The following is a 26,985-nucleotide window of genomic DNA, read 5'->3' as shown; positions in this document are numbered from 1 at the left end:
TACAAATTTGCAGTATACATCACATTTATAATTTGAAGCCCCAGCAACTCCTTTCAGATGCCTACAAAGTCATAAGTTGCATCATTGCAATTTAAAGTACTTTGATTTTAAAAGTTGTAATTTAAGTAAATGCATAATTGCAATCAAAAAAAAAAAGTTGGCGCCCATAAACTTATACATTTATACTTGTACTTTTCAACCGTTGTGTCATGTTTATAAATATTGCTGGCCACGTAGCAGAATTGCAAGTACATTTTTAAAATATTTTTGGACAGATTTTAGAAAACACTGGTATATTTTCCTCAATAGATACTTGGACAGAAACCTCAACCTAATGGGTGAACAGGTAAGCAGCAGGAAAATGACCCAATAAAAATGTTCTAAAAAAGACAATTGTATTAATGAAATGCGTACGGATAGAAACTTGTGAGGGATATTACTGACCAAATGTAATCACTTTTTAAATAAGTCTTGTTATTTTACAACGTTGTTGGGAATGCGGGACATATTTGTTGGTTGTTGAATGAACGCCACAAAATGAAGACACCAAAAACAAAATGTCAGCCCTGATTTCGTTTGAACCAATCATCGAGCATTAATATTGCAGCCCTTCCTGAAGCCCAATCATCACAAAGCGTCAAGCACACAACTTCCACACTTTTAGCCAATGACGGTGTTGAAAAGGCGGGATTTTGAGTATTTTCACACGTTGTGGTTGGTTTCTTTTTCTGCGCTTCCTGTCACCAGTAGTGATGTGAATTCCAGTTCTTTTAGGTGAACTGAATCTTTAGAATCAGTTCACTCAAAAGACTCGTTCAAACGAATCGTTCAACGTTCCCTCACTGATCCGTTTGTTCTCACGATGAACTGGAAATGCGAATCACTCACTCACTGATTCGTTCACTCACAGTTTCGTTCGTTGGTGAACGGGAAATGCAATTCACGACTCGTTCGTGAACGGGAAGTTACGTCCCTCCTCCATAACGCTCGCTGGCGCTGCTGATTGGACAATCATGAATATTCACGAGTGAGTGACAGACCGCATAGTCGACACACGTTATGCCGACATTGATGTTTTAATTTCATATTTGTTGGCCTATAGTTGATGGTGTTATTCTACCGAATGTGCTTGTGTTTGAATAAAAGGTTGGAAAAAACACGTTATGCCGACATTTGGTATTTAAGGGTACACCAACTCATATAACAACGTAAAACACATCGTTATATGAAGCAGTAAACCAAATGTCTGATTTTTATGTTTTAATTGGCGAATATAAAAACAAGGAATAAAACACCAGACAGGTTTTCATATAAATCTTTATTATAGATAATAATAATAATAATAATAATAATAATAATAATAAAAGTAAATTTCAAACCTGCAATCCAATGTGAAATTGCAGTAGATACACTGCAGTATATTTAGAAGTATATATGCATACACGTTATTTAAAAAATATCCATCCATCCATCCATCCATCCATCCATCCATCCATCCATCCATCCATCCATCCATCCATCCATCCATCCATCCATCCATCCATCCATCCATCCATCCATCCATCCATCCATCCATCCATCCATCCATCCATCCATCCATCCATCCATCCATTTTCTGAACCGCTTTGTCCCCACGGGGATCGCGGGCGTGCTGGAGCATATCCCAGCCGTCATCGGGCAGTAGGCGGGGGGACACCCTGAACCGGTTGCCAGCCAATCGCAGGGCACACAGAGACGAACAACCATCCGCACTCGCACTCATACCTAGGGACAATTTAGTCTTCAATCGGCCTACCAAGCATGTTTTTGGGATATGGGAGAAAACCGGAGTGCCCGGAGAAAACCCACGCGGACAGGGGGAGAACATGCAAACTCCACACGGGGAGAGCCGGAGGTGGAATGGAACCCGGGAGGACCCAAGAAAACCCGACCGCGCGGCCCGGATACCGACTGACTCAGTTGTTATTGTATTTTCGTTACTTTGAGGATTGTATTAAGCCCTAATCATGCCTCCAAAAGCAGGCGTTTCTCAACGACGTTTTAAATTACCAGAGCGGCTGGAGCCAAACGCGCATCAGAGCCGCTGGAGCCAAACGCGCATCAGAGTCGGTGGAGCCAATCGCATCAGAGTCACGTGCTAGCACTGTGCCCTGAGCAAACCGGCAGGAAGTTGTCACCAACATAGAGGTGGAGCCCGGAAGCATTCACGGACACAGAATTGGTGAGGCTGAGCCATATAACGGAAGCGACACCAGCTTCTTATTTCAATGAGAAAATAGTGAAATTCGAGACCAAAACGTAAAATTTGTCTCTGGTAAGTGTTTTGTGATCTACGTTATTTTAGCAATATGCCGATTGTTGGGTAATAATTCTTTTGTTGTATTTTTTTTGTTTTGTTCGTGGTTTGGGAGAGGTTTTTTTTTTCTCTTGTCATAAGACACAAGGAGGAGGGGCACGGATGGACTCTTGTGACAGATGGAGCTGCAGCCGTAATAACTGTCCTATCATTTTTATATTTAGTCATTTTCGTCATTTCGTTGAGCAACAAAACCCGTTTAATTGTGCTTTCGAGCAGATCGTTTCTTTCGCGAGATGTCACTCTAGTTTGTCATCGTTCTGCTCATGTGCTGGCACATAGTGCTGTCACAATAGTACTAGTTTATCTTTTGTAGCGTGCTGTCATTGCTATATCCACTCCACTTTAAAGATAACGTTTTTTGTGTAGCTAATTTTAATTTTGCGTTCATAAACAGCACACAATCATCATCATCATCTGTGGGGCAATTTTTGTTTCTCCGATCAGAAATAGAAAGCTTGATTCGTTTTTTCTTCCATTGTCATTTGATGCTTTGTACTTTTTGCCAATGTTACTTAATGGAGAATAGTGATACCCTCAAAAGGGGTAGACTGTATACTAAAAATGTGTCCCGTGTTCGGTAAAGAGCCACAAGAGCGAGCGCTACCATTATCCGCAAAGAACGTCACGTGAATTGGCGGGTGGGAAACTGGACTGATCTGTCCGTTAGGGAAATTACTTTTTCTTTTTTGTAGGGTCATGATTTTGGCTGTAACAAGGAGAGTTGAATGAAGGAGGAATGTGAGACAGCTTTTATGATTCTGATGTTCCTTCACTTTTCCCCCCCGCATGTTTTAAAGTAACTATCTTTATTTATTTAATTCTATTACTTGATTTCTAAAATGTTTTTTTTTTTTAAATTCTAGCCAGTGTATTCTGGGACATCCGTGTACCATGAGTGAATAAATTAACCAGTTGACCTACTTTTGTTCCAAAAATTCTTTGTTTGCTGCAAGTAATATCTATTTGTGCAGCTATCTGTGCCAGAAATGTTTTGACTGGCAGAACAAACACTGTAAATGCTCTTGAACTGGATTGCAGAAGGTACAGAACCTGAATCCGCTCTTTGTAACAGATATGTTTGGGGGGAATCCAAAATTAACATTACTTTTTTAGCCATTTTAAGTTGTTAATATCCATCCATTATCTGTGCCGCTTGTCCCCACCCACGGTGTTTGCTGGAGCCTATCCCAGCTGTCATTGGGCAGTAGGCGGAGGACACCCTGAACCGGTTGCCAGCCAATCGCAGGGCACACAGAGACGAACAACCATCCGCACTTGCACTCACACCTACGGGCAATTTGGAGTGCTCAATTGGCCTGTTCTTGGGGTGTGGGAGGAAATCAACCCTAAGTTGTCAGTATTTTGACTGTAATTCATTTGACAGCGTCATTATTTTTACATGTATAAATATTACCTTTAACAATATATTTTGTCCCTTGCGTTCGACTGAAAGGGCTCAGGTAACAACCAATCCCCGTGTGAGCCGTGTGGAGCGTTTGTGTTGAGACGCCACAGTTGAATTGAACAATGCCTCAGAACAACTTGACAAACTTGCTTTACTGGTTAAACTGTAGTGGTTAAACGTTTCTCTTTATGTAACTTGTACTATTTTCAATTCATAATTATTTGCACTTCACAATATTCCTCACAAAATTGCCGTCCAACCACATATTTTGATTAGGGCTGTTTTTGCATTTATTTATTTATTTGGCTGTTTTTGCATTTATTTATGTATTTATTTAAATTCATTTACTTGTGTTTTTGATACAAAGTATGTATTTTTACAAACAAATGGAAATTAGATCATAGAAATTTACCATAAATGTCATTCAGTTAACAGGGGGAAATGCTATATTGGGATAGATTCTTTGTATTCTTTAAAATTGTTTGTGATTGGTTTAATAAAAATTTGATGTGTCAAAGGTACTAGTGGTATCGGTAATTGGAATCAGTATCTGTGACTACTCAAAAGTTGGGATCTATAAGAAAAAAAATGGCATTGACGTATATCTTACTTCACTGTATTGAGAGGTCTGTATCAGTCATCACCTGGATAGGATGATGCCATTTTTAATTTGATACATGTAAGCATTCAAACCGACTTAACAACACTTGCTAGTTTAACCTTAATGTTTCATTTTTATCTCACATTTTGTAGCCTTCAGTCAAGATGATCCACAGTCTCTTCCTGGTCAACTCCTCGGGAGACATTTTCCTGGAAAAGCACTGGAAGAGTGTGGTGAGCCGCTCTGTGTGTGACTACTTCTTTGAGGCCCAGGAGCGTGCCAGTGAGCCGGAGAACGTCCCGCCTGTGATCCCTACCCCGCACCACTACCTTATCAATGTTCTCAGACATCGCATATATTTTGTGGCAGTCATACAGAGTGAAGTGCCACCACTCTTTGTCATTGAGTTCCTGCACAGAGTCGTCGACACGTTCCAGGTTTTCGTCATGTCTTCTCTTTGCCTTTGATGAATTTATCTCACTGAAATTCTATCGTTTTAGTCGACTCTACAAAAGTTGTAACCATTCACGTGTCATTTTCTAACAGGACTATTTCGGTGTGTGCACGGAAGCTGCCATCAAGGACAATGTGGTGGTGGTCTATGAACTACTGGAGGAGATGTTGGACAACGGCTTTCCTCTAGCCACAGAGTCCAATATCCTCAAAGAGCTTATCAAGCCTCCCACCATTCTCCGCACAATGGTCAACACTATCACAGGTACAATGTGTACGGTTATTTCCAATGTTTTCTTCACCCCTTAAAAAAGTGCAGTATTTTCTTGCGTTAGTTATTCAAGTTATTCAAAAATACTGATGAAATAAAACAAGCGATCTGCAAATTTACAGGTCACACGGGAGCAAGTAGATGAAAAATCTACTTGCACCGTCTCAAATTTGGGGAGCAAAATGACACCATTTAGGGGCAGTCTGTATGGATTTTTCTCAATGACCTCATGTACTAACCCTGTTGGACATTTGACCAATTCCCAGGCAGCACCAATGTGGGTGAGCAGCTCCCCACAGGTCAGCTGTCAGTGGTACCATGGCGACGCACTGGCGTCAAATACACCAACAACGAAGCCTATTTTGACGTGGTGGAGGAGATAGATGCCATCATTGATAAGTCAGGTAATGCTCTGAGGCTACTCCCAGCAGCTCTTACAAGCAACCTATTTGCTATGAAATCTCATTGACTCTCAAATTCAGGTTCCACAATAACGGCAGAAATCCAGGGAGTCATTGATGCCTGCGTCAAACTGACTGGCATGCCTGACCTCACACTGTCATTTATGGTAACTGGTTTCCAATACATTTAATTTTGTAACGTGGCTTGAGACGTTGATAGAAACCTTTACTAGCAGTAAATAGCGTTTTTTAATCATGTCTAACATTTGTCCTCTTCTGCTCAGTCGCATATACAGTAATGTTAAATGCCACCCGAAAAGCTCTGATCAATCAACCAGAAAACGGAGAAATGTGACATCACGATGGCTTTGAGTGGTGAATCTAAAATCTAATCAGGCGTTCAACCAGAGTTATAAAACATTTATTCTTAGTATTCTTTTTATACTTTTATTTACTTCGTTACTACCTTCTGGGGTTGTTTGCATGCAATTTGGGTATCTGCAGGTTGTTTCATACGCAAAGACAGCCTCACGGGTCACTTGAGATGTATGTGGAGTTAAATAGACAGATCATTACATGTTTCTCATAAACTTACCCTTTTCCTTGTCTAAGAATCCTCGGCTGCTGGATGATGTCAGTTTTCATCCGTGTGTTCGATTCAAGCGGTGGGAGGCTGAGCGGATACTCTCCTTCATTCCTCCCGATGGAAACTTCAGACTACTGTCCTATCACGTCAGCTCACAGAAGTTGGTGTTTTGAAACTGAACATGTCACAAATAACTCGCCAGACCTCAAGTACAGGGGTCCTCGGCTGATGATGTAATGTAATCATATAAAGTTTCACTCTTTCGAATGGGATGCAGGGAACTAATATGCTAGGGGCATAAAATATATGGTGGAACACATCACGTTAGTAGCTTTATATTCTTACTTCTTTTAGCCTGGTGGCGATTCCAGTGTACGTCAAGCACAACATTACTTTCCGTGAAGGAAGCTCCCAGGGGCGATTCGACTTGACGCTAGGCCCCAAGCAGACCATGGGAAAGTCTGTGGAGTCTGTGTTAGTCAACAGTCAGCTTCCTCGTGGGGTACTCAACGCCAATCTTAACCCCTCCCAGGGAACATACACCTTTGACCCAGTCACAAAGGTACTAACAGTAACTATAAGTGACAACACTTACCGTATGTTACCCGCATATGGAAAGTAATACATGAGATATGCCGCATGCTCATCCTTCCGAATGTTTGTGTTGCTACACTATGTGCACAATGTGTTTTGATCAGTTGCTGACTTGGGATGTAGGCAAGATTAATCCCCAGAAGCTTCCCAGCTTGAAAGGCACCATGAGTCTGCAGGCGGGGGCCTCCAAACCTGATGAGAACCCTACCATCAACATCCAGTTCAAAATCCAACAGATGGCCATCTCAGGTGGATATATGCCATCCCTTTGCAATGCCCACCATTTGAGCTTAAGCCCTCCACTTAAACACGCAACATTTAACACAAAGCTACCTCAGGTGACACCGTTCTGATCTTATCAGTGTTCACACTGCTGCACACCATCCGCTAGAGGGCGCCAAAGTATTTATTCGTTTGAAATTATTTTGAGACGCAGGTTGTAGGATAACAATAGGTGAGCTGTGTGAACTCTATTAGATTATAAAAAAATATATTATAAATGACTTAATTAAAATAAATAAAAATTGAAATATTATAATGTAATTTCAGCGGCTCGGTGGAGCATCTCTTTTCACACAAAAAAAGTAAAAACTGCATTTTGGGTTTACTGAGGTGATTTTTGTCTGATATTTCCGTCTATCGGAAATGGAAGAAAATTGTTTGATGGATAGATTTGTTTGACAATGTTAAAGTCATAAAGTGCGGAAACTGGGCAGAAGTATTTGAGAAGGGGGCAATTACCTTTTCAAGGGAATGATATTGTATATGTTGCCAAGATGAGTATATTTAGACTTGTAGTGTTAATGAATGAAGTAAAGTGTATGCTATCTTTTGAACAGGGCTGAAGGTGAACCGCCTAGACATGTACGGAGAGAAGTATAAACCTTTCAAAGGCATCAAGTACATGACCAAGGCTGGCAAGTTCCAGGTCCGGACATGAAAAACCTCGATTATGCTCAAAATGGACCAAACCTCTTTGGGATGTGATGTGTTGTGATTTGTTGGGTGCACGTTTACGTACGGTACATTACAGGCTTTAACTCCACAAATATAAAGCGCTCATTGCAGCAACAAATTACCTACAGTCATCAAACACTTGAATCCAGTGGAAAAACCGAAGTACTTTTTCTGACCAAGTTGATCTATGATTTCTGTATACCAAGTTCTACTGATGGCATGGCTGAGGTGCTGTTAACTATAGATGAAAATAGACTTGAAAATTTTAAATGATCCCTACAATTTATAATGCAATTACTGAATGCATAGCTTATTTGTTTCCATGAAAGCTGGGCTGCTTCTGTCTTGGTGTACTGTTTTTTTTTCTCCAATATTTATTTAACTCCCTCCCCTGTTCAGTTTATTGTGTTTTGCTTTGAAAGTTAAATTTGTTTTTTGTCGCCAGCATGTATATACTGGTATACAATACAACAAGTTACCCATATTTATGCACTTTCACTGTAGAAGCTGAAATTTCAGTGCAAATGAAGTTGACGTGGTGTTACTGATTCGTGCCTCGGCCCCTTTCTCACCATGTTTTTTCCAACACTGTAAAGCAGCGATTTTTCAAACAGTAATAGATAAGGTGTGCCCTGGCGAATTATCCTATTATCCAATGGTAATTATTTTGACCCCAAATAATTATTCTAATAAGTGTGTGTGTGTGTGTGTGTGTGTGTGTGTGTGTGTGTGTGTGTGTGTGTGTGTGTGTGTGTGTGTGTGTGTGTGTGTGTGTGTGTATGCACGCACGCATGCGCATGTGTATGCGCATGTGTATGTGCATATATACACACAGTCGTACGACTATATATATATATATATATATATATATATATATATATAGTCGTACGACTGTGTGTGTATATATGCACATGTGCATGCATATATATATATATATATAGTTACGGATATATATATATATATATATATATATATACATACATACATACACATGTATATCCATCCATTAACGCATATCCTCACCAGGGTCACAGGTACACATACATACATACATACATACATATGTCCACCCTGTCATCTTAGGAGAACTGCCTCTTTAAGAAACTCCCATGTTTTCATTCCCATTATGACCATTTTATCTTTCTGCAAATGAGGTTGAAACTGTTTTGTTGTACAATAAATATTTACGTTTGTGCTTTGTGTTTTCAGTTATTTCATGTTTTCAAGTGTTTTCATGTTATTAGTTTGAGTTTCATGTTATATATATATATATATATATATATATTTATATTTATATTTATATATATGAAAATTATACATACACTTTTTACAATTTATTTCTCAAATGTTAAAATACTGTTGTAGACCAGAGATTGTCAACCGGTGGTCCATGGCCCTCTTGTGGTCCGTGGTGGTATTGCAGGTGGTCCGCGAAATTGGAATTTGAATATATATATATTTTTTTAATAAAATTGATTTATTATTTACACTTGCTTTTTTTACCAGCTAATGTTGTGTATTGGTTTTTTTTTTACCAATCCAAACTATGTCAAATGTCGCTGAGGCACAGTTTGGTCACGTATGCAATATTTACCTCCTGTCAAAGCAGGGGGTTGAATAATAATTTGCTCTCATCCAATCGACCAAAATATTTACTCAGTCCCACCCAAATAAATAACTTGTAGTTTAACAGTTTGTATAATCCATCCATCCATTTTCTGAACCGCTTTGTCCCCACGGGGGTCACGGGCGTGCTGGAGCCTATCCCAGCCGTCATCGAGCAGCAGGCGAGGGACAACCTGAACTGGTTTGCCAGCCAATTGCAGGGCACACAGAGACGAACAACCATCCGCACTCGCACGCACACCTAGGGGCAATTTGGAGTGCTCAATCGGCCTACCTAGCATGTTTTGTGGATGTGGGAGGAAACCGGAGTGCCCGGAGAAAACCCACGCGGGCTCGGGGAGAACATGCAAACTCCACACAGGAAGGGTCGGACCGGCACCCTCCTAACTGTGAGGCGGACGTGCTAGCCAGTACTCCACTTTAATAAAGATTATATCTGTTGATTTAACACACACTTGTGTTGAACCGGTCATGAACCTTTTGGAAACCAAATCTGGAACCTCCAAAACACGGCTTTTAATAGTTTATGTATTTTAATGACATCATTCGACACTTGCGACCGGATAAGCGGTTCGGGAAATGTTTTGCGTTCCCATGACATAATTTGACAGGCAGTGCGCACCTTTTCACGAATTAAGCAATCATGCAATGGTCCTTTTTTTCAAACCCCTCTTTCTTTCATTTTTTTTCAAGAGATAACTAATCAGGCTAACAGCTTTTTGCTTGTTTGTTTGTTTTTAAATAGATGACAGTTGAGGTGGCTGAAATCTATCAGATACAGGAGATGCTATTTCCCCTCCGCTGATAGCCAGAGAAGACAGATATAGCTAGGAATATTACGTTTAACAGCTGTTCATGATTAATTTTGGTGCGGAATTTTAAAATGATCCCAATTTCTGTATCATGTCAAGTTTTTGAGTTATTGTCAGAGGCGTCAAATCCAGGTCCGTAAAAGTCCTTCCACAGTTTGGGTTTAGCCATAGGTGCGTCTTCTCTCAATCAGCAGGTTACCGAGCCGCCAAGTAAAGAATCATAAAAATCTACCACAACAGAAATGTATTTTTTTTTTAATTGTCAACATACTAGTAGATTGGATTAAACTCTTCTTTAATCCAATGCAGTTCACATTTAGTACAGTTCAGTATTCAGTGTTTAGTGAAATGCATTAATCCTTTATAACAGTTTTCGGTACATTGATCATTTTATTTAGGTTCTATTTTCAGTGTGTGTATATATGTGCAATACATTCACTTGAATTGGTAATTAAGCACATGCTTTTTTCTTTTGTGTTAATCTAAGCGCAACGTTCTGTTGAGAATGTTTCCGTTTCCTCTCGTTTTTGATGAAAATTTTGGTCTATTACGTTGTATGTACTGTATATTAATGTTGGTCATCAACATGGTCATGTTACTTGGAGAGGAAAGTATTTTTGAGGTGGTAGTTGGTAAAACATTTGATCAATCTTGATCAACCTATTTCAACTTAGTTAGCCTTCATATAGATAAATATTAATCACGTTGCTTACCTGAAGATTAAAATGTTCATATTTAGAGGATATAAATTTGGAGCGTTCATGTTTGCCAAATTAGAATCCAGAATTTATTTTGTGGTTGAGCAGGGTTACACTTTGAATATTTTCTAATGTTTCATCCACCTCAAAATAAGTGATTTAATCATTTTAGTTTTTAGACAGTTCTTTTACACTATTAAAAGACAGGCACATCTGATTTACAAGACAGCAATCGCATCACACACCCCTTCAACTGGCAGAGCTCCAGCCCATAATTTACTGATGACTTCGATCCTAAAATGACCCTCTCTCTCGTTTACCAACCTCCGCCCCTCCCATTGCTTCACTTGACTTTTTTTGCTCTCGGTTGACACCTCGGGGTTGATTACTTCTCGTTCATTTGTCTATTTTTGCTCAACTTGTCACATTCCCTCCTCATTTTTCTGTTATTTTGACGTTGGAAGCCGACGTGAAATTTCTACCTCCTCAATTACGCTGTAGTTCATTTACACCAGGTAACGTTTTATTTATTTAATGCAAGTGCGTATTTTTAGCCTGGGCTCTGCATTCATGTGTGTGACGCATGATGTTAGTCACTGGTTATTGTTGTTTGTTTGTTTGTTTGTTTGTTTGTTTGTTTGTTTGTTTGTTTGTTTGTTTGCAATAGTAATGTGGCCTTTTCGAAAGTTCAAACCAACGTCTTTGGAATAAGTTATTAAAAGTATTACGGTGCTCTTTTGCAAGATAGGATACCCATAATTGAGTTTTTAGCCTGGGCCTTACATTCACGCGTGTGACGCATGATATTATTCGCTGGTTTGTTTGCATTAGTAATGTGGTCGTTTCTAAAGTTCAACCCAACGCCTTTGAAATAAGTTATTAAAAGTATGACGGTGCTCTCTTGCAGTATAAGATACCCATCATTGAGTTGGACCGTTTGCCTTTTACACGTGCGCGTTTTAGTATCTCATTGTATTGCGTGCGCAATAACGCCTAGTGAAAGTGCTCATTAGAGCAATTAGCCCGCACGTAACACTAACGGGTATACATTGCGAATGCTGATTGCAGGAGATAACAGGGACTATTTAATTGTAAATCTCAAGACGTCTGTTATTTATATCAGATTGCTTGGATAGGGGGCGCGCCACCCGGGGGTAAATTCTGCGTGTGGCAAACCACGTGAACTCGACATTGTTGCAAATATATGGACACCTCAAATGGCTGACTGGTGACGCACAAGTTTTTTTATTTTTTTTTATTTTTTTTTTATTTTAGCATCGTTTGTTGAACTATAGTTGGTTTAATATCACAAATTTTAACTGATTGTCATTCTATCATCCCTCTACTAAGACCCCATTGTTCTTTTTTTGTGTCTTCTTACGTTGATTTAAAAATGGTTTTGTAGAATAAAATTTTGACTTGCTCATAAGGACTTAGTGTTGAGACCACATTATGATTGCGGCTTTTCTGCCACAAGCTATTTTCTCAGCTTGCTGTGTCCACAAAAGCCCCTGTTTATTGCGGGGATACACCTCAGACAAAAACGTGCACATTTTTTTAGTTTACTGATAGTTTTACCCCACACAAGGTGTGAACAAATATAAACTTAGTAAAACACACTTAAAAAGTATTACTTAGGCCCTGTTTTCACTCTCTCGCTCGCACAATTCTCCAGATAAGATCCAAAGTGTGCTTGTTTCGAACTGTTTTTTGTATTCTCTCTTCAAGTTTACTGTGAAACTGACACATAAAAGAAAGTTAACGTTTGCCCAACAAAATTACTGCTATATTTGTAACTTACTTAGACTGCTATCTCATTCAATAAACCCCCACCGCACACTTTATTAGATACGCCTTGATATTGCAATGTTGAGCACGTTTGACCTCTTGACTGCCCTTGAGACAGATTTTACAAGGTGCTGGAAGCATTAGTTAAACATTTTGGGTCACACTGATACAAATGTGCCCTTTTATTTTGCTGGCACCCATTTCAAGGTCTTGCAAGTCAGCTGGAATAAGCTCCAGCTCACTTGTAAGCTAAATTGAAAAAAATCGCTGCAGTTTTTGAAGGCTGCACAACAATACTCGGTCTCAAACAAGATTGTTTTCATGTTCATTTTTACATGCCCAAATTAATGTTGCTGCCATGTGGCTTGCTGTGTGTTGTTGAGCAAATGTCTCAGAAAACGTAGGCCATTACAAATTGGAGGTTTTTACCTTCCATAGAGCTGGAAATGATTTTAAACAATACATTCAGTTCTTGTGAAACTGGGCAGTAGCAAAGAAAATGTGGCTTTTCTCAGAACAATCTGAACAAACAACAAAGCGTGTGACCACCAAGACAAAGAGGACAGTGCACGGCATCAGCGACCGCCCCCCCCCCCTCCTCCCACCCCTTTCATTCGTTCTAGTAGTGGACTTAGGCCCTTGTCCATGTGGGGTCTGAGGTTGAACATAGTAGCTTCCCAAAGAATACACATAGAACCTATGAGGTCATGTGAGTCACATAATGACAGTTAGACTTAGAAAGCAGAAAGTCTGAATGCACCCTCCAATGTGAAGTTATCTTTGTTGTTGTTAAAGTTGTAATTGTTCTTTACTGAAGGAACCGGTTAAGGATATGCCTGAACAAGCATGTCTTTAACTGCGTTTAAATGTTGGTGTAAACTGACTGCATTTGCCCAGGTCAACAGATTTAAGTGTAGATGAATAACACCAAGTGTTGTGTAGTGCAGTATGCACCCAAGCAAAATGTTTTGAACTCATGATGAAGTTGATCTTTTTTTCTCTTCTGACTAGGCTGGTCCTGGCATAACCATGAATCTACAAGAGTCTGTTTTCCTGCCCAAACTCTGATGGGCCATCAACCATACCTCAGGGTAGCAAGACAATATTTTGCAGGGTCATCTGTTAGATTATTATGACACACACCGAGGTGTTTTTTCCCAGGCTAGTGTTTATATTTTAAAACATAACCAGGTGTAGCATTTTGAAGTAGGCTGTTTTTGATTTTTTTTTTATAAAGCAAAGCAGTTTTTAAATACTTCAAAAGCAGGACACATGAAGAAATAATGTCAAAGCCGATGGCAATGCCCAGTCCAGCTTCTCAGGATGTCTGCAGTTTTTTCAGCAGCAAAGTTCCTGATGACTCAGACAATAGAACATCATTGGCCAAGACGTCCCCGCTGCGCAAGTACATAGAAAGTGAGCATCAGCAAGCAGGCCTCTTCTCCCTTTCTCCCACTGACACCCAACTGGATGCCACTTTGGACCCCCAAAAGAAAAGGAGGAAGAAATGTGGTACTTGCACACCATGCCGCCGCAAAGCAAACTGTGGTGCCTGTGTTTATTGCATAAACCGTAAGATAGGCAAGCAGATCTGCAAGCTGCGCAAATGTGAAGAGCTGAAAAGAAGACATCACACCTGGAAGGTGAGTAGGCCTCTTAAACATTGGTTTTCAATTAGTAGAACAATGTTTTGTTGGACGTTTTGTTTTATGGGATCAGTTCTAAAGTAGCTTGTCATTGCTGGCTATTTTCTGAGCCAAGTTACCCATCGTTTTCCACTCCTGTTTTGTCGGAAAATTTACGACATTTTCTTTGCCTTGAAATCATGTGTAGGCCGGATGAGTGGGGCGTGCACCCCATCTTGTAATCATATCGGATACGTAGCAGATTTATATCCAGATACGAAAGGTACGAAATTTGTAAAATTCTGAACTGTACTGTGAACGTTGAATGAAAAAAACCTGATTCAAAAGAATCGGAATTAAACCATAGTGTAAACATAGCCCTGAGTCATTTGCAGCATTTGAAAGAGCTCAGGAAATGAGGTACTGTTGTAATTAAAAAAAATAAAATTTTTAGTTAAGTGGATTGTCCATAAACTACAATACCAATACATTACGTGACTCTTTTCCATCAGCATTACAATCGAACATATCCTCACCACCTTTCATTAAAAAAGAAGGCACCATCAAGTGTTCTTAAAAGTCGTACAAACTTTTTTAGAAAAATTTAGACATGCGTATGAAATTTAAACAATGACTCATCTTATGGTGCTACAAACCATTTTTAAAGTTTGTTTTGAACTTTCATCCTCTGGTAGCCAGTGGATTGTGATACCTGACTTTGAGTGTGTCTGCCTTAGTGATATATATTTTTTCCTTTACATATTTGACAGCTGCCTACTGTCAGTTTAATCCACCCAGCTATGAGTGGAACTTCTCAAATCAATGCAAGTTCAGGTATATGTGGGACTAAAATGTGATTGTACAATTTTTAGCTTTATGTAATAAAAACATAGGCCGACAGTTTGTTTTCACAAAGCATGTTATGATGGAATTGAAATAGCCACATATTCACAGTCAATTTTCTGAACAGCCGGTTCTGTCAATATGCGTGTGTGCGCGTGCGTATCTTTGTGTGTATGGTTGAGGAGCTGTGCAGGCAACCGCACAGGAGAATTCCTGTATTTGCCTCTGCTTTGTCCTTTGACCTCCTCGGCTTCAACTGAGTGTGGGGGTTAACCTTAGGCTATTTTCTGTGTGTGTGTGTGTTTGTGGGGGTGTGTGAAGAAAGAGCGCGCATTTACAAGTGTGCAGTGTGTGCGCGCGGATGGCTAAATGTGTTTGTATGTGCGTCGGGGTCTAAAAAGGTGGGGGATGGGTTTTCAAGTCAAGAAGGAGGAAGATGCAATGAACGGTCAGCAATTGGAATGGGAAAAACTTGACGAGGCTACTAAGCTCATGATTTAGGAATGGATGCTGACTGCCCCTGAAGCATATATTTGTTAGCACACTGACAAATAATTCTTTTGAAACAAATTTTACAAGATCATTACAAATTGCCATGAAACATTGGGTAAGTTGCATTCCATTGCAATCATTAGAAGTTAAAGGTTTAAAGGTCGGATGTTTAAAATACACAATAAAATCTACTTAGTATTTTCCTAACCGTACAGCAAATACAGGCAAAAATCCACACACTGCAGAATTGACTGGCATTAAAATGCATTGGAAACGTAAAAAAAATAAAAATATAACCCCTGAAACTCTTTAGAACACATCAAAACTCCACCGCCCCCATATATATATATATATTTATATATATATAAAAGCACTAAGCACATACTTGTTTGTTGTGATAATTGATGTGTATGTTGCAAATGCACATCAATTATCACAACAAACAAGTATGCTTAGTGCTTTTATATATATATATATAACATATATATATAGTTTGCATGTTCTCCCTGTGCCCACGTGGGTTTTCTCCGGGCACTCCGGTTACCTCCCACATCCCAAAACCATGCTTGGTAGGCCAATTGAGCACTCCAAATTGCGGCTAGGTGTGAGTGCGGATGGTTGTTCGTCTCTGTGTGGCCTGCGATTGGCTGGCATCCGGTTCAGGGTGTCCTCCGCCTACTGCCCGATGACTGCTGTAATAGGCTCCAGCACACTCGCTACCACCGTGGGGACAAGTGGTATGGAAAATGCTATGGCACATGCTATGGCAAGTTCTTTTCCATTGCATCTTTTAAATTTGTTCAACCCAAATCAAACATTGACTCTCAAATGATTCAATTATGTATAATGATCAGAGGGTGTTAATATAATGACAGGCAGGAAAAACTTGTCAGGGTTGAGTATCACTTAAAGTTTAAAAGAACAGACACGTGGTTTGTTTTGCCACAAACAGGAAATAAGGGTTCTCATCAGCACTGTTCAGACCTGTGCTGTCTTGTTTTGCTGTCCGGGTGGTTCACGCATCCCCCCCTCAAGGGTTTCCTGCAAAATGGTCGTTGTTTGTTAACTGAAATTTGGTCTTTATACTTTCACGTCTAGAAGAATTATGCCAAAGAAATTGGTAGTTCTAATAACAGGAGCATTTGTCATAAGTTAGCTGGGCCTAGACAATGTTGACTGTCGGCCTGTGCAATGTGAGTTCAACCAGTGCCTGAGAGGCATATTGAAAGAGCTCCAAATTGTGGCTATTGTCTTTCCCGAGGTTCTCTCGTTGTTGGGTAATAGAAGTTTACTGCCTTCACATATTTGAACCCCTGACCTCTGAAAGAACTCTAGCCCATTTCAGTTCAGTTTGCCATTTCTCACTCTTGTTATTACATACTTTGCTAATTTCCTCTTGTTAATTAGCAGATGAAAGCTTAAGTAATCACTAGAGACACACATTTGCATGATAATCATCACCTTTGACTCTCAAGACACACCACACCGTATGTAAGTTCAGCCACATAATAACTGTGGTTGTGTCGTTCTTGCCCTAATAATAATTACTTATCAATATCCCCCCACCAATCTTGCTTTCTCTTCTTTCTATTCTCCATATGGATGCAGTAATCAAGTAATCATTGCTGAGCAACTGATAACTTCAGTTAAACAAATTAGGGCCCAACCAATATGGATATTTGTGAGACTGATGCAGGTTTTTGGTAGAAAAAAAAACAAGATCACCCAGCTAAGAAATGTTAAAATGTATAATGCATGAAATACAATTTCCAACAATTCCCAATAAATTTCATGACACATATTTGTTGGTCAGGGAAGTGGAGTTAAAAATGACAGTTTATATGCAGAATCTTGGTTGAGCTTGCATTGTAGTAGTCACTTCTGCTTGCAATGTCTCTTGTTTGTACGTGTAATTACAAGTATTAAAAGTCAATGATGCACTACTGCATTTTCAATATCAAAAGTTGCTATAGGTTTCAACCACTATGCTGAAACCTTGCCAGAATGTCAGCACAATTTTCCATCAACTTTGGTGTCCACAACTACATTCGATCTTTAACTTTTGTTTGGTACTCGGAGAACTCCTATTTCAAATAGTGGACAAGTTTCAGCAATAAATTTCCAAAAATAAGCTTAAACGGCGCAAAATTTGAAGGTGTCCTCCTAATGAACTCTTTGAAATTACAGTGATGGTCAAACCGTAAAAAATCTACTTAAATAGAAAACATTAGTTATAAGCAGTGTAGAATAGGTCAAATGCTTTAGTTAACAGTTGTTGTTTTTTTTAATGAATTTATTTGTTATGGAGGATTTTAATGGCATTTGAAGAGCTGTTTCTTCTCACAGTTATTAGAAAACTTAAGTGGTTACTTTCATGTTGCTAATTAACGCTATTGGCTGGTTTATCAGAAACTAACCTTATTGGATAAGCACAAAACCAATAAAATATAAGCTAAAAAAAGAAATATGGGGTGAAATTTCAAGATGAACTAAAAATTCACTATACCCTGAACTTAGTTTGATCTTCTCTAAAGGTGTCTTCTATCTAAACTTGTAAGGTGTATTTTAGGGTCATCCAGAAATTCCACTCAAAGCTCCAATTTCCCTAACTTTTTGTGAGTAGTGTATGTATGGATGTTGGATAACAGAAAATTCAAAATAAACTTACTCTTGTCCCAATTTCTCACCTTGCTTTAATAGGCTTTAATGTGAATTGCACATGTTAAGCGTTATACGTAGTTTGTGAGAACAATAATTGTTTCAATGGGAAGTTCCAATCAAGACCTGGTCCACCTGCAAGCGAATTTTCTCTTGGGCCACTCTCCCCGATTACGTCTCCCGCAAACACCCCTTTGCTCCCACGTAGTAAACACACATTCTAACATGTGACCTGTGTGATGTCAGCGAGGGGATTTCCCCGTACCATTTGAGTGTCAGACAGTCACCGCTATGTCACGACTGGGGGGACTTCCTCGCCTTGCCGCAGTTCACGTCCCTCTCTCTTTTTCGCTCGTCTCCTCTGTGTACTTTTCACTTGCCAATGTGTCGTCACGGGTTGGATGCATGTCAATGTTGCTCGACATTATTGTGCAGCAATTTTAAACTGCCGAGGTCAAGAGAAAGGGCATCCAGTTTATTTTGGCAGGTGTTTCATCGTAGTAAGGTCTTTGGTGAACATGTGCGCTTTACTTGAGTCTGGTTTGCAATGTTACACCAAATGACCAACAGGTTCCAGATAACACTTGGTGATAAATAATCTTGGCACCGTTGTACATCTGCATACTTACCTTTGCTTTGCTTTGCTTTGCTTGCTTTCAGTCAACATTTTGCTGAGTAACATGATTTTTGGGTGTCTTAGGCAGACTGTATTGCAGTTTACGTTTATGTGTTTGTGTACGTACGTATGTGTGTATGTGTGCATGCGCGCGCGTGTGTACACTGTGTCATCTAGTCCAGTCCAGTTATTGCGAGCAGCCCTGACACAGATGGTGCTTGATACCACATACCAAAGGCATTGTTTGGCGAAGGCGAGCTTGAAGAGATAATTGACAGGAGACATAGAGATTACCGCCACCTATCCCACCCTACCCCAAGCACGTTCATGCTCACGCTTCCACATTTGCTCCATTTATTTATTTCTTTATTTTATGACAAGCTTCTATCGCCCCTCTTACTGAACTCCATTGCACTCCTTCAATTTCCCCCTCACAGCAAAGCCTAGCCCGGCTTCTGATTGGTGGATGGGCTGCTATTGTGCACTATGTTTAACGTGATGTCTAATGTGTGTGTGTGTGTTTGTGCGCGTGTGTGCGTGTAATGTGCAATGTGCATGTTTGAACCGAGGAAGCGGAGGAGGGGGTGCTTAGAATGACGTTCAAATTGTGTGCAGAGGAGAAAAACCAGCGAGTGTGCGTGTTTGTGTGCATGTGCAGAGTAGACGGATTGGCTCGTACGAACACAAGGGATTGCGAGCAAGGAAGGGGGGTCGAGTGAGAGAGCGAGGGGAAGAGAGAAAGAGAGAGCGTGTACGAGGGCTCCGGCAAAACCAGATTAAAAACACAAGATGGCTTCCTGAATGAGCCGTTGGAACACAGAAAGGAGAGAGAGAGAGAGAGAGAGAGAGAGAGAGAGAGAGAGAGAGAGAGAGAGAGAGAGAGAGAGAGAGAGAGAGAGAGAGAGAGAAAGAAGGAGTGTTGAGTAGAAAGAAAGAGAAGAAAGGTAGAGAGGGATAGCAGTGACGACGAGGGGGAGCTGGTGACTTGGCTCCTGTCTGATGGGGATTCTGCAAACGGACGAAGGAATACAAAGCAAGGCAGCTGTGAGACTTGGAGGGTAAATATTCGCCACTATAGATCCACACTGTTTCAGGATTGATAGGTGGGTGGTGGAAAGGACAATGGGGGGAAGAGGTTAGACAGGACCGAGGAGCATCTTGAGACAAAGCACATCATTTTGTTGCGATGTAGACAAGGAGACCAGCCTGTGGCAAATGAGACGATCTTTTGTTTTAACTGTAACTAGCACCACCGTGAAGGCTGCTGTTTTGTTTCAGCCTATATTCATAACAGATGTATTGAGTAGCTTGTGCAAAGTAGAAATATTCCATCATTGTGTATTTTTAAAATTATATCTACTTGACATTCTCTGTTGAAGTAGAGGAAGGAAACACCGGCTTGCTGCTTCAGCCCAAATCAAGGAAAATGCATTTGTGTGCTGTTTGCTGAACATGACAGCAATGACATTAATTTAGCTTGACAGACATGAATGTTTTAATCGGTAAAACCACTCTGCTCAATGACAGGTGGTTTTGAAATGGCCTCGTTCGCATGATTCCATTGATGGTTATTCTCCCTCCCCTCCCATCTCTTTATCTTCCACCCTTTCTTCCCGCCTCTGTGTTAAATGGCTCAAAAGGTGCAAAATTTGGAAGAAAACGGTCCGGGCTGCTCGGAGAACCCCAAAGCGGCATCTGAGGTAAGGGAGGACACCGAGTTTGGCTACCTCGCTTGTGTGTCATTGATGTGTGAGCTGAGCTGTTGGTTTGTTAGCTCATTAAGGCACCACGGAGGTGTAAATGTGGGCATTTGTGTACTCAGCAATAACATGATTGTGTTGCTGATAGCATGTATGTTCCGATCTTTCTGGGAATTTATGTTGCCTAATGAATTGTGAATACAAAGACTGCACAATTCCTGTAAGGCAAGGTAGATTTATTGATATAGCGCATTTCACACACAAGGCAACTCAATGTGCTTTACAGTTGCTGCTCAAGTTGGATGTTGTCGTTATGTTAAAGTCACAGACCAAAGGTCTGGTCATTAAATATGCTGGCCCAAAGTTCACTCAGGTGTAGAATACACCTGTTGTTATCGGTCCTTCTATATCTGATTTCCATTTCTTCCAAGCGGCTCCATCTTCCATCTCCAAGTCGCTGTGAGCCTTAGTGATGTGTAGCGGTATCCTCGGTTTAAAGCGTCCCACGCTGCCCGCTGATTGGTGCCAGCGCCAGGCATGTGTAGATACAAGAGGGCGAGGAGAGAAGGAGGGAAAAAGGAGGAGGAACCCTTGATTCGGGCTCAGGAGCCGGGAGGGGGCGCGGCGTCCTTCCGAGCGTAGGTTCTGGCGTCAAATGAGGTAAAGAGAGTAAAAGTTAGTAGGTCAGGCATGCGCACTGCTGGCTCTGTAAAGCTTTGCGAATTGCAGCGTGTTTCCGCTGAGATCCGCCATTCGGAACTGCCGCCGGGAACATGTGTTTTTGCAGGTAGGAGGTTTTGAGCGGCGAGAGTTCTCCAGATAATCGTTAAGGACATACTGTAGCAAACAAGTTGTCGGAGGAAAAAGGGACTGTCATTGTGTCGATAATAAAGTACAGCAAATGCAAAGCAATTAGATTTAACATGAGCCATCATTCCTATATCTCTCAAAAATAGAAGATAAAATAATCTCCATAAGATGTTCTTCTAAAAATAATTATCATTCTTGGATTTGTGGTCAAACCTTTTCTTGCTTGTACAAATCGCTGCACTTTCCTGAGTTGTTTGTTGATGGTTGCAGTTGCTGTGCTCATCAGCAGTTCAGTTTAGTAAGTAATCTAGTGAGTTTATCTAGTAAAGATCTTGTTTCTCTGTCAAACTGCTATCTGATTAGCAAACAGCAAACATAGTTCTTGTACAACTATTTCAAAAAAAAAAAGTAAAAACAGGTTATGCAGTGACAAGTCAGGATTGTCTTAGTCATTGCATGAGTTTTTTTTCTTCCTTTTCTGCTGTTAATGGAGTATGTTCAATGAAGAGGTTACAAGTCCAAAAACAGCTTAACTTGCTTTTTCGCACTGAGGTTTTTCTTTCAATTGGAAAAGATATATAAAATGGCGTGGTGGGGCAGCAGATAGATAGACTGTGTGTTAATCATATGTTTAGCTTTGCTTGGAATCCCCAGGCTGGTAAGCAAAGGGTTAACAGTGACCTAGTTTCCAGGGCAACACTGAGAGTATGACAACACCACCGCTTTAATTTTAGCTCAGCTACAGCAGCCAATCGTGGTGGTCACGTAATCCACGCACCATCATACACGTGTGTGTGTGTGTATGGGTGTGTAGTTGTGTAGGAAGTGGTTGAGTGTATTGTGCAGACTCAGGAAGTGGAAGGTTTGACAACACAAGTGTGCCATTCAGTCTTGCTTTCACTACACTTTTTCAGTCAAGAACCACTCTTAGAATAGTTGGCCAAAGGTTTTGGGACTCCTGGCCATTTCATCTCCTGCACAAAAAATTGTACAGATTACCTGTGTGGAAATCTTTCTCCATTCATCGTATCAACTCATGTTGAGAGAGAGCTCGGCTCGCAATTGCTCTTGTAATTTACCCCAAAGGTATTTGAGAGCATTTCAAGTTCTTCCACATCAACCCAACCACACATTTAGCAGTCAAGCTGGGACACCAAACTGCTAGCACATAACCTTGTAAAATGTGTTATGTCAGCTTTATTTGTTTGATATATATATTATGTATATATTTATTTGTAATCTATATGTATAATTTATTCATTTATTTTAGTTTCTTTCTTCACATTTTGCTCTATTGCTTTGCTATTATAAATACTCAAAGCTAATGATTACCATGTGATAAGAGATTGGACTGAATAAATAGCAATCAACTGTGGACAGAGCTTGAACTCAGAAAACAGTGAGTAACATTGTTTCTAGTGATTGACTTATGTGTTTGTAAAGTCATGAGGAAATTGTTTTTGAAATATTACGAAATGAAGTTGGACGCATAGCATGTCAAATGTGCTCTTAAGATGAACAAAAGAAAAATTCAGATCACTCAAATGTCTATACCTGACAAATCACCTGAGCGCGTAGCAGGGTTATAATCGTCTTTTTTTTTTTTTTTAATTGTTTCTTTCATTTTTACTTATGTCAAGTATGTTAGGATCCGTAGTGTAATACCAAAATAAAACTTTTAAATAATAAATCCTCAAAGTTCATGCATGAAATTAATTTACCTAAAAGGTTATTTTCACTATAGTTATTTTTTTGTGGAGGGGGGGGTGTATGAATGTAAGATGTAGTTTCATTTATTTGGATATGTTTTTTTAAAGCGCAAAGGTTTGTTTTATTTTGTTCATGAAAATATTTTTTTTCAGTTTTAGTTATTTCGTCACTTTTCATGAAGGATAGATAATAAGCTTGGCCCAAAGACATTCATCATTTCCTCACTCAACCTACTGGCCCCAGATGACACAACAACACCCTACTAGTTCAAATCCAAGTTGATCTGGTATCAAAATTTTAAACGTTGACCTTGTTTGAAGTATTTGGATTCTCAAAACAGTGACAATTAGGTTCTTAAAACCATGCTTTAGATATGTTTGTAATTCCAGATGATGGAAATGAAATTATCACCCAAATTTGTTACACTAGTGGATGTTTAATACATTTTCCAAGCTTTTAAATGTTTAGTGATGCCGTGTTGGCATTGTGGATTCTGTCTGTGTTTGATGGGAGGGAAGGGAATTTGTCAGCTGCACCATGTCGCAGCTAATAAAAAATGTATGGAAAGAAAAACGGGCGGAGCTATCAGCTGTTGCTCTAACTCTTTAACTCTCACATGACTGCTGATAATGCTGCCGCTCCCACTGGGTGTGCGGTTCATACATGAATGCAGCACTACTAGGTTTTAGGTCATATAGTCTCCGCAGCTGTTCGAGTTTCCATCACACACACACACACACACGCACAAACCTATGAATACATGCACAAAATAATGGATAGGCGAACCAACAAAAGCAGGCTGTTTCTTCCCCCTTTTTCTTAAAAGAGACTAACTCAGTCATAGCTCCATCAATTCAACTGAAAAGTTCAGATTGGGCCCGCTTGCCTCTACTTTCCATGCCGTGACCATAGATCGAGTTGCCTCGGCAGACCACTGGCCCTTTAAAACCGCCTCCGCCTGACCAGACATATGGAGAGCTAATCTTAGCTCAAGTCCTGAGAGGGACAGGGATGGCAAGCAGCCACTATGCAGTAGTGAATAGGTTTGTTCCTGTTCTTCTTTTTTAAGACTGAGGTGTACCGAATTGAAGAACATTCTCCTATTTTATACACATTGACTGGCAGGTATTACACAATGCACCCTGCAGAAGTTGTCAGGACATTTGTGGTGTCAGTCGTTGTCTGTCTAACAAATGATGAGTATTGATGAAATTCCTAATATTACGAGAACACATACAAAGGGAGTTCCTTCCAAAAAAATAGAGCACTCCATGCTCCTTATGTTGCCTTCGAGCCCCCGCCTACCACCATTATTTCCATTTTTTTTTCTGCCTCCCTCGCAAACCACTCCTTTTTCTTTGTGTGGATAGCAGGGCGAGGGTGGGGGTGCTTCCCCAGCTGGGCTTCTCATGCTGACTTGCACGTGCCGAATGTCGGGAGAAATGGCTGTCTGGTCAACCAACAAGAAATGCATTGATGTACAACTAAACCTTAAAAAAATAAATAAAAATGAAACAAACAGATGAAAGGTGTAAGAAAAAAATGAAATAAGTTATACACAAAAAGGCATCTATTATATGATTTTAATATGTTTGTCTGTGGAGATGTGATGTTTTTTTCCAGTTCTTATTATACAGTGCATAAATTCGAAATACGTTTTTATTTACTGAAGTATAGCAGCGTCCTTGAGTTTGAAAATCATCAATTAACCAAAAGAGCATATCCACGAAATTTTATAAAGCAATATTACAAAAGTTTTACATGATGCATAAATTATGAGCATGTTAATGCAATATTTCTAGTAAAGTAAATTGCTCAAAATGTGCACAAGCCAGGCTTTTTTCACCTTTACTGGTTCTCACTTAACAAAGCTGTGCAATCAGAAACTAAAAAAAAAAAAAAAATTGAATCAATTCATGTGACGGATTGGATTCACTCAGCACACTCAGAGCGCTCTGGCTTCTTCTTAAGACAAAAAACTTTCTGTTGTGAATAGTTCATACTCTGTTCCAAAGGGTCATTTTAGAGTCGCATTGTGAAGTTGTCCAATTGACTAGTCAACTAGCCCTAACATTGAAAATATACACATAGAGTACATCTGTCAAAGCACTCACAGAAACGTTGGCCAGACTCACACTGTATGACAGAGGCCGTAAACGATGTGACCCATCACAGATGCGGCAATGTTTCACTTGGTGAAAGATTTGTGTCCTATTCAAACTGCTAAAAATGATTAGTTTTCGATCTGCATTACAAGTCTTACGTTTTTTTTTTTTCCCGAACACCGCCAATCTTCACACGCACGCATATTGTAACAAAACAGTGCCACCAAAAAAAAAAGTTATTTGCAACAAGTGATTTACATTGCATTATACCTCACGGCAGCTCCCAGCAGCAGTTTTTTTTTTAACTTTGTGTTTACATGCTTTTTTTTTTTTTTTTTTTTACCATGACTTTAAATGGTAAAGTTGTGTGCATTTTCCTACAGTTGCCAGAACAGAACTGTGACCTTTGTAATCGTTTTATTCAGAAGTGTTGTTGCTTTTTTTTTTTTTTTTTCATTTGTATTGTAAGATGGACGGACGGCCGGGTGAATGGTGAATGGATGGTCGGTCCAATTTTTAACCCAGCAGTTTTGGACAACGAAGGCCCAAGTAAATTATTAAAAGCTTAAAAACAAAGTGACATTCTTGCAAATGAGTAGTGTAAAGATTTTTTTTTTACCAGGAGTGTAAAGTCAACTCATACACAACGGTATGTGTTCTGTTCTGGTCCCACCCTCCAATAAACCCACTGGCCCTCAGTGAACAATCCAATACAGCATGCGTATGTGCAGTCATGTGCATGTGAAAGAAGAAAGGTTAAAGAAGGGGGTTGGAGGCGAGGCTCCTTTACAGTCCCTGCATCGCTTGTGTGCATTGTAAATGTTTAGTTACATTCGCAGCAGCAAGCCTGTGTCTGTAATGAGAAACAGGCATTGGAAGGGAAGGGAAGGGAAGGGAAGGGAAGGGAAGGGAAGGGAAGGGAAGGGAAGGGAAGGGAAAAGGTAAAGAAAAGGAGCAAAAAAGCAAAAGCACATTGAGGGGGTGGGGAGAGAGTGAGATCAGATGACCTTGATGCCATTAGACTTCAGGGCAATGAAGCTTGGGGGAGGGGCAATTTTATGTATGGAGGTCAATGGAATCGGCAGTGGAGAGAATAATCCGGTTGACGCTATATGATTGGAGGAGGAACTTGGACATGCTTGACGTGACTGTGATGCTCATGTGAGGTTTTATTGGCGACTAGGAAAGGATACAAACAATTCACAAACTTGCAGGTCCAAACATAAGTGATGAAATGACAGTACCAAACTTTAGAAATTTCGATGCTCAAATGAAAGCTCGGGAGCTAAAAATAGTCAGACCTCCCACCGCTGTTGCAAACAATAACTTCAACTCAGCTCTGGTGTTTTAGGGGATTTATGCCAGCAGTCATTTGAAAGAAAAGATGACTCAGGCTTAGTCATATGCAAGTCAAACCAACACACTGCTCAGAACCGACTCGTGTTGTCAGTCATGCCTCCTACCTTTCCTGTGTGCTGCTGAGAAAAGCTGAATGACAAAGACAAGGCAATCGGAGAAAAGCAGTGAAAGGAGTGCAGCTTGTACTAATGAGTGATGGTCGGACCGAATCTTGGGCTGGGATTCATGTTAGAATTACAATCGCTGCCAGGTTACAGCGACTTTACTGTAAGTCCCACTCAATTTTACTGTCGTGCCAGACATTATACTTCTGGCACGATGCTGTTTATGTATGTATGTATGTATGTATGTATGTATGTATGTATGTATGTATGTATGTATGTATGTATGTATGTATGTATGTATGTATGTATGTACAGTATGTACAGTATGTATGTATGTATGTATGTATGTATGTATGTATGTATGTATGTATGTATGTATGTAGCTATCTATGTATGTAGCTATCTATGTATG

General features: G+C 40.0%; 2 protein-coding genes across 5 annotated transcripts in view; both read left to right on the top strand.

Annotated features, from left to right (window-relative positions):
- The first annotated feature begins 2,193 nt into the window (after positions 1-2,193).
- ap3m2 (adaptor related protein complex 3 subunit mu 2) lies at positions 2,194-8,813 on the top strand. The gene is made up of 9 exons (XM_085910754.1): positions 2,194-2,314; positions 4,518-4,802; positions 4,912-5,083; positions 5,356-5,493; positions 5,572-5,657; positions 6,103-6,236; positions 6,431-6,638; positions 6,775-6,919; positions 7,510-8,813. The coding sequence occupies exons 2-9, from the start codon at positions 4,530-4,532 to the stop codon at positions 7,608-7,610; spliced, it is 1,257 nt and encodes a 418-aa protein (XP_085766880.1). The 5' UTR covers positions 2,194-2,314; positions 4,518-4,529; the 3' UTR covers positions 7,611-8,813.
- A 5,021-nt stretch (positions 8,814-13,834) lies between these two features.
- tet3 (tet methylcytosine dioxygenase 3) overlaps positions 13,835-26,985 on the top strand; it is a 35,238-nt gene continuing 22,087 nt past the window's right edge. For 2 of the 4 annotated variants that reach the window (XM_085909572.1, XM_085909571.1), the window contains exon 1: positions 13,835-14,194. In XM_085909572.1, coding sequence (XP_085765698.1) covers positions 13,835-14,194 — 360 coding nt within the window. Of the gene's footprint in view, positions 14,195-18,982; positions 19,844-20,425; positions 20,486-26,985 lie in introns of those variants that run through there. The other 2 variants (XM_085909573.1, XM_085909575.1) reach the window with 2 other exon arrangements.

The sequence above is a fragment of the Syngnathus leptorhynchus genome, chromosome 4 (assembly GCF_054491065.1).
Source record: "Syngnathus leptorhynchus isolate UIUO chromosome 4, UIUO_Slep, whole genome shotgun sequence".
NCBI classification, from domain to species: domain Eukaryota; kingdom Metazoa; phylum Chordata; class Actinopteri; order Syngnathiformes; family Syngnathidae; genus Syngnathus; species Syngnathus leptorhynchus.
Note: the sequence above shows the minus strand (reverse complement) of the source record. Positions and strands in the feature narration are given on the sequence as shown.

Coding starts and splice junctions, on each gene's coding strand:
- ap3m2 (XM_085910754.1), top strand. CDS start 4,530: ATGATCCACAGTCTCTTCCTGGTCAACTCCTCGGGAGACATTTTCCTG. Junction 5,494..5,571: donor TGCCATCATTGATAAGTCAG/GTAATGCTCTGA, acceptor TCTCAAATTCAG/GTTCCACAATAACGGCAGAA. Junction 6,639..6,774: donor CCTTTGACCCAGTCACAAAG/GTACTAACAGTA, acceptor TGTTTTGATCAG/TTGCTGACTTGGGATGTAGG.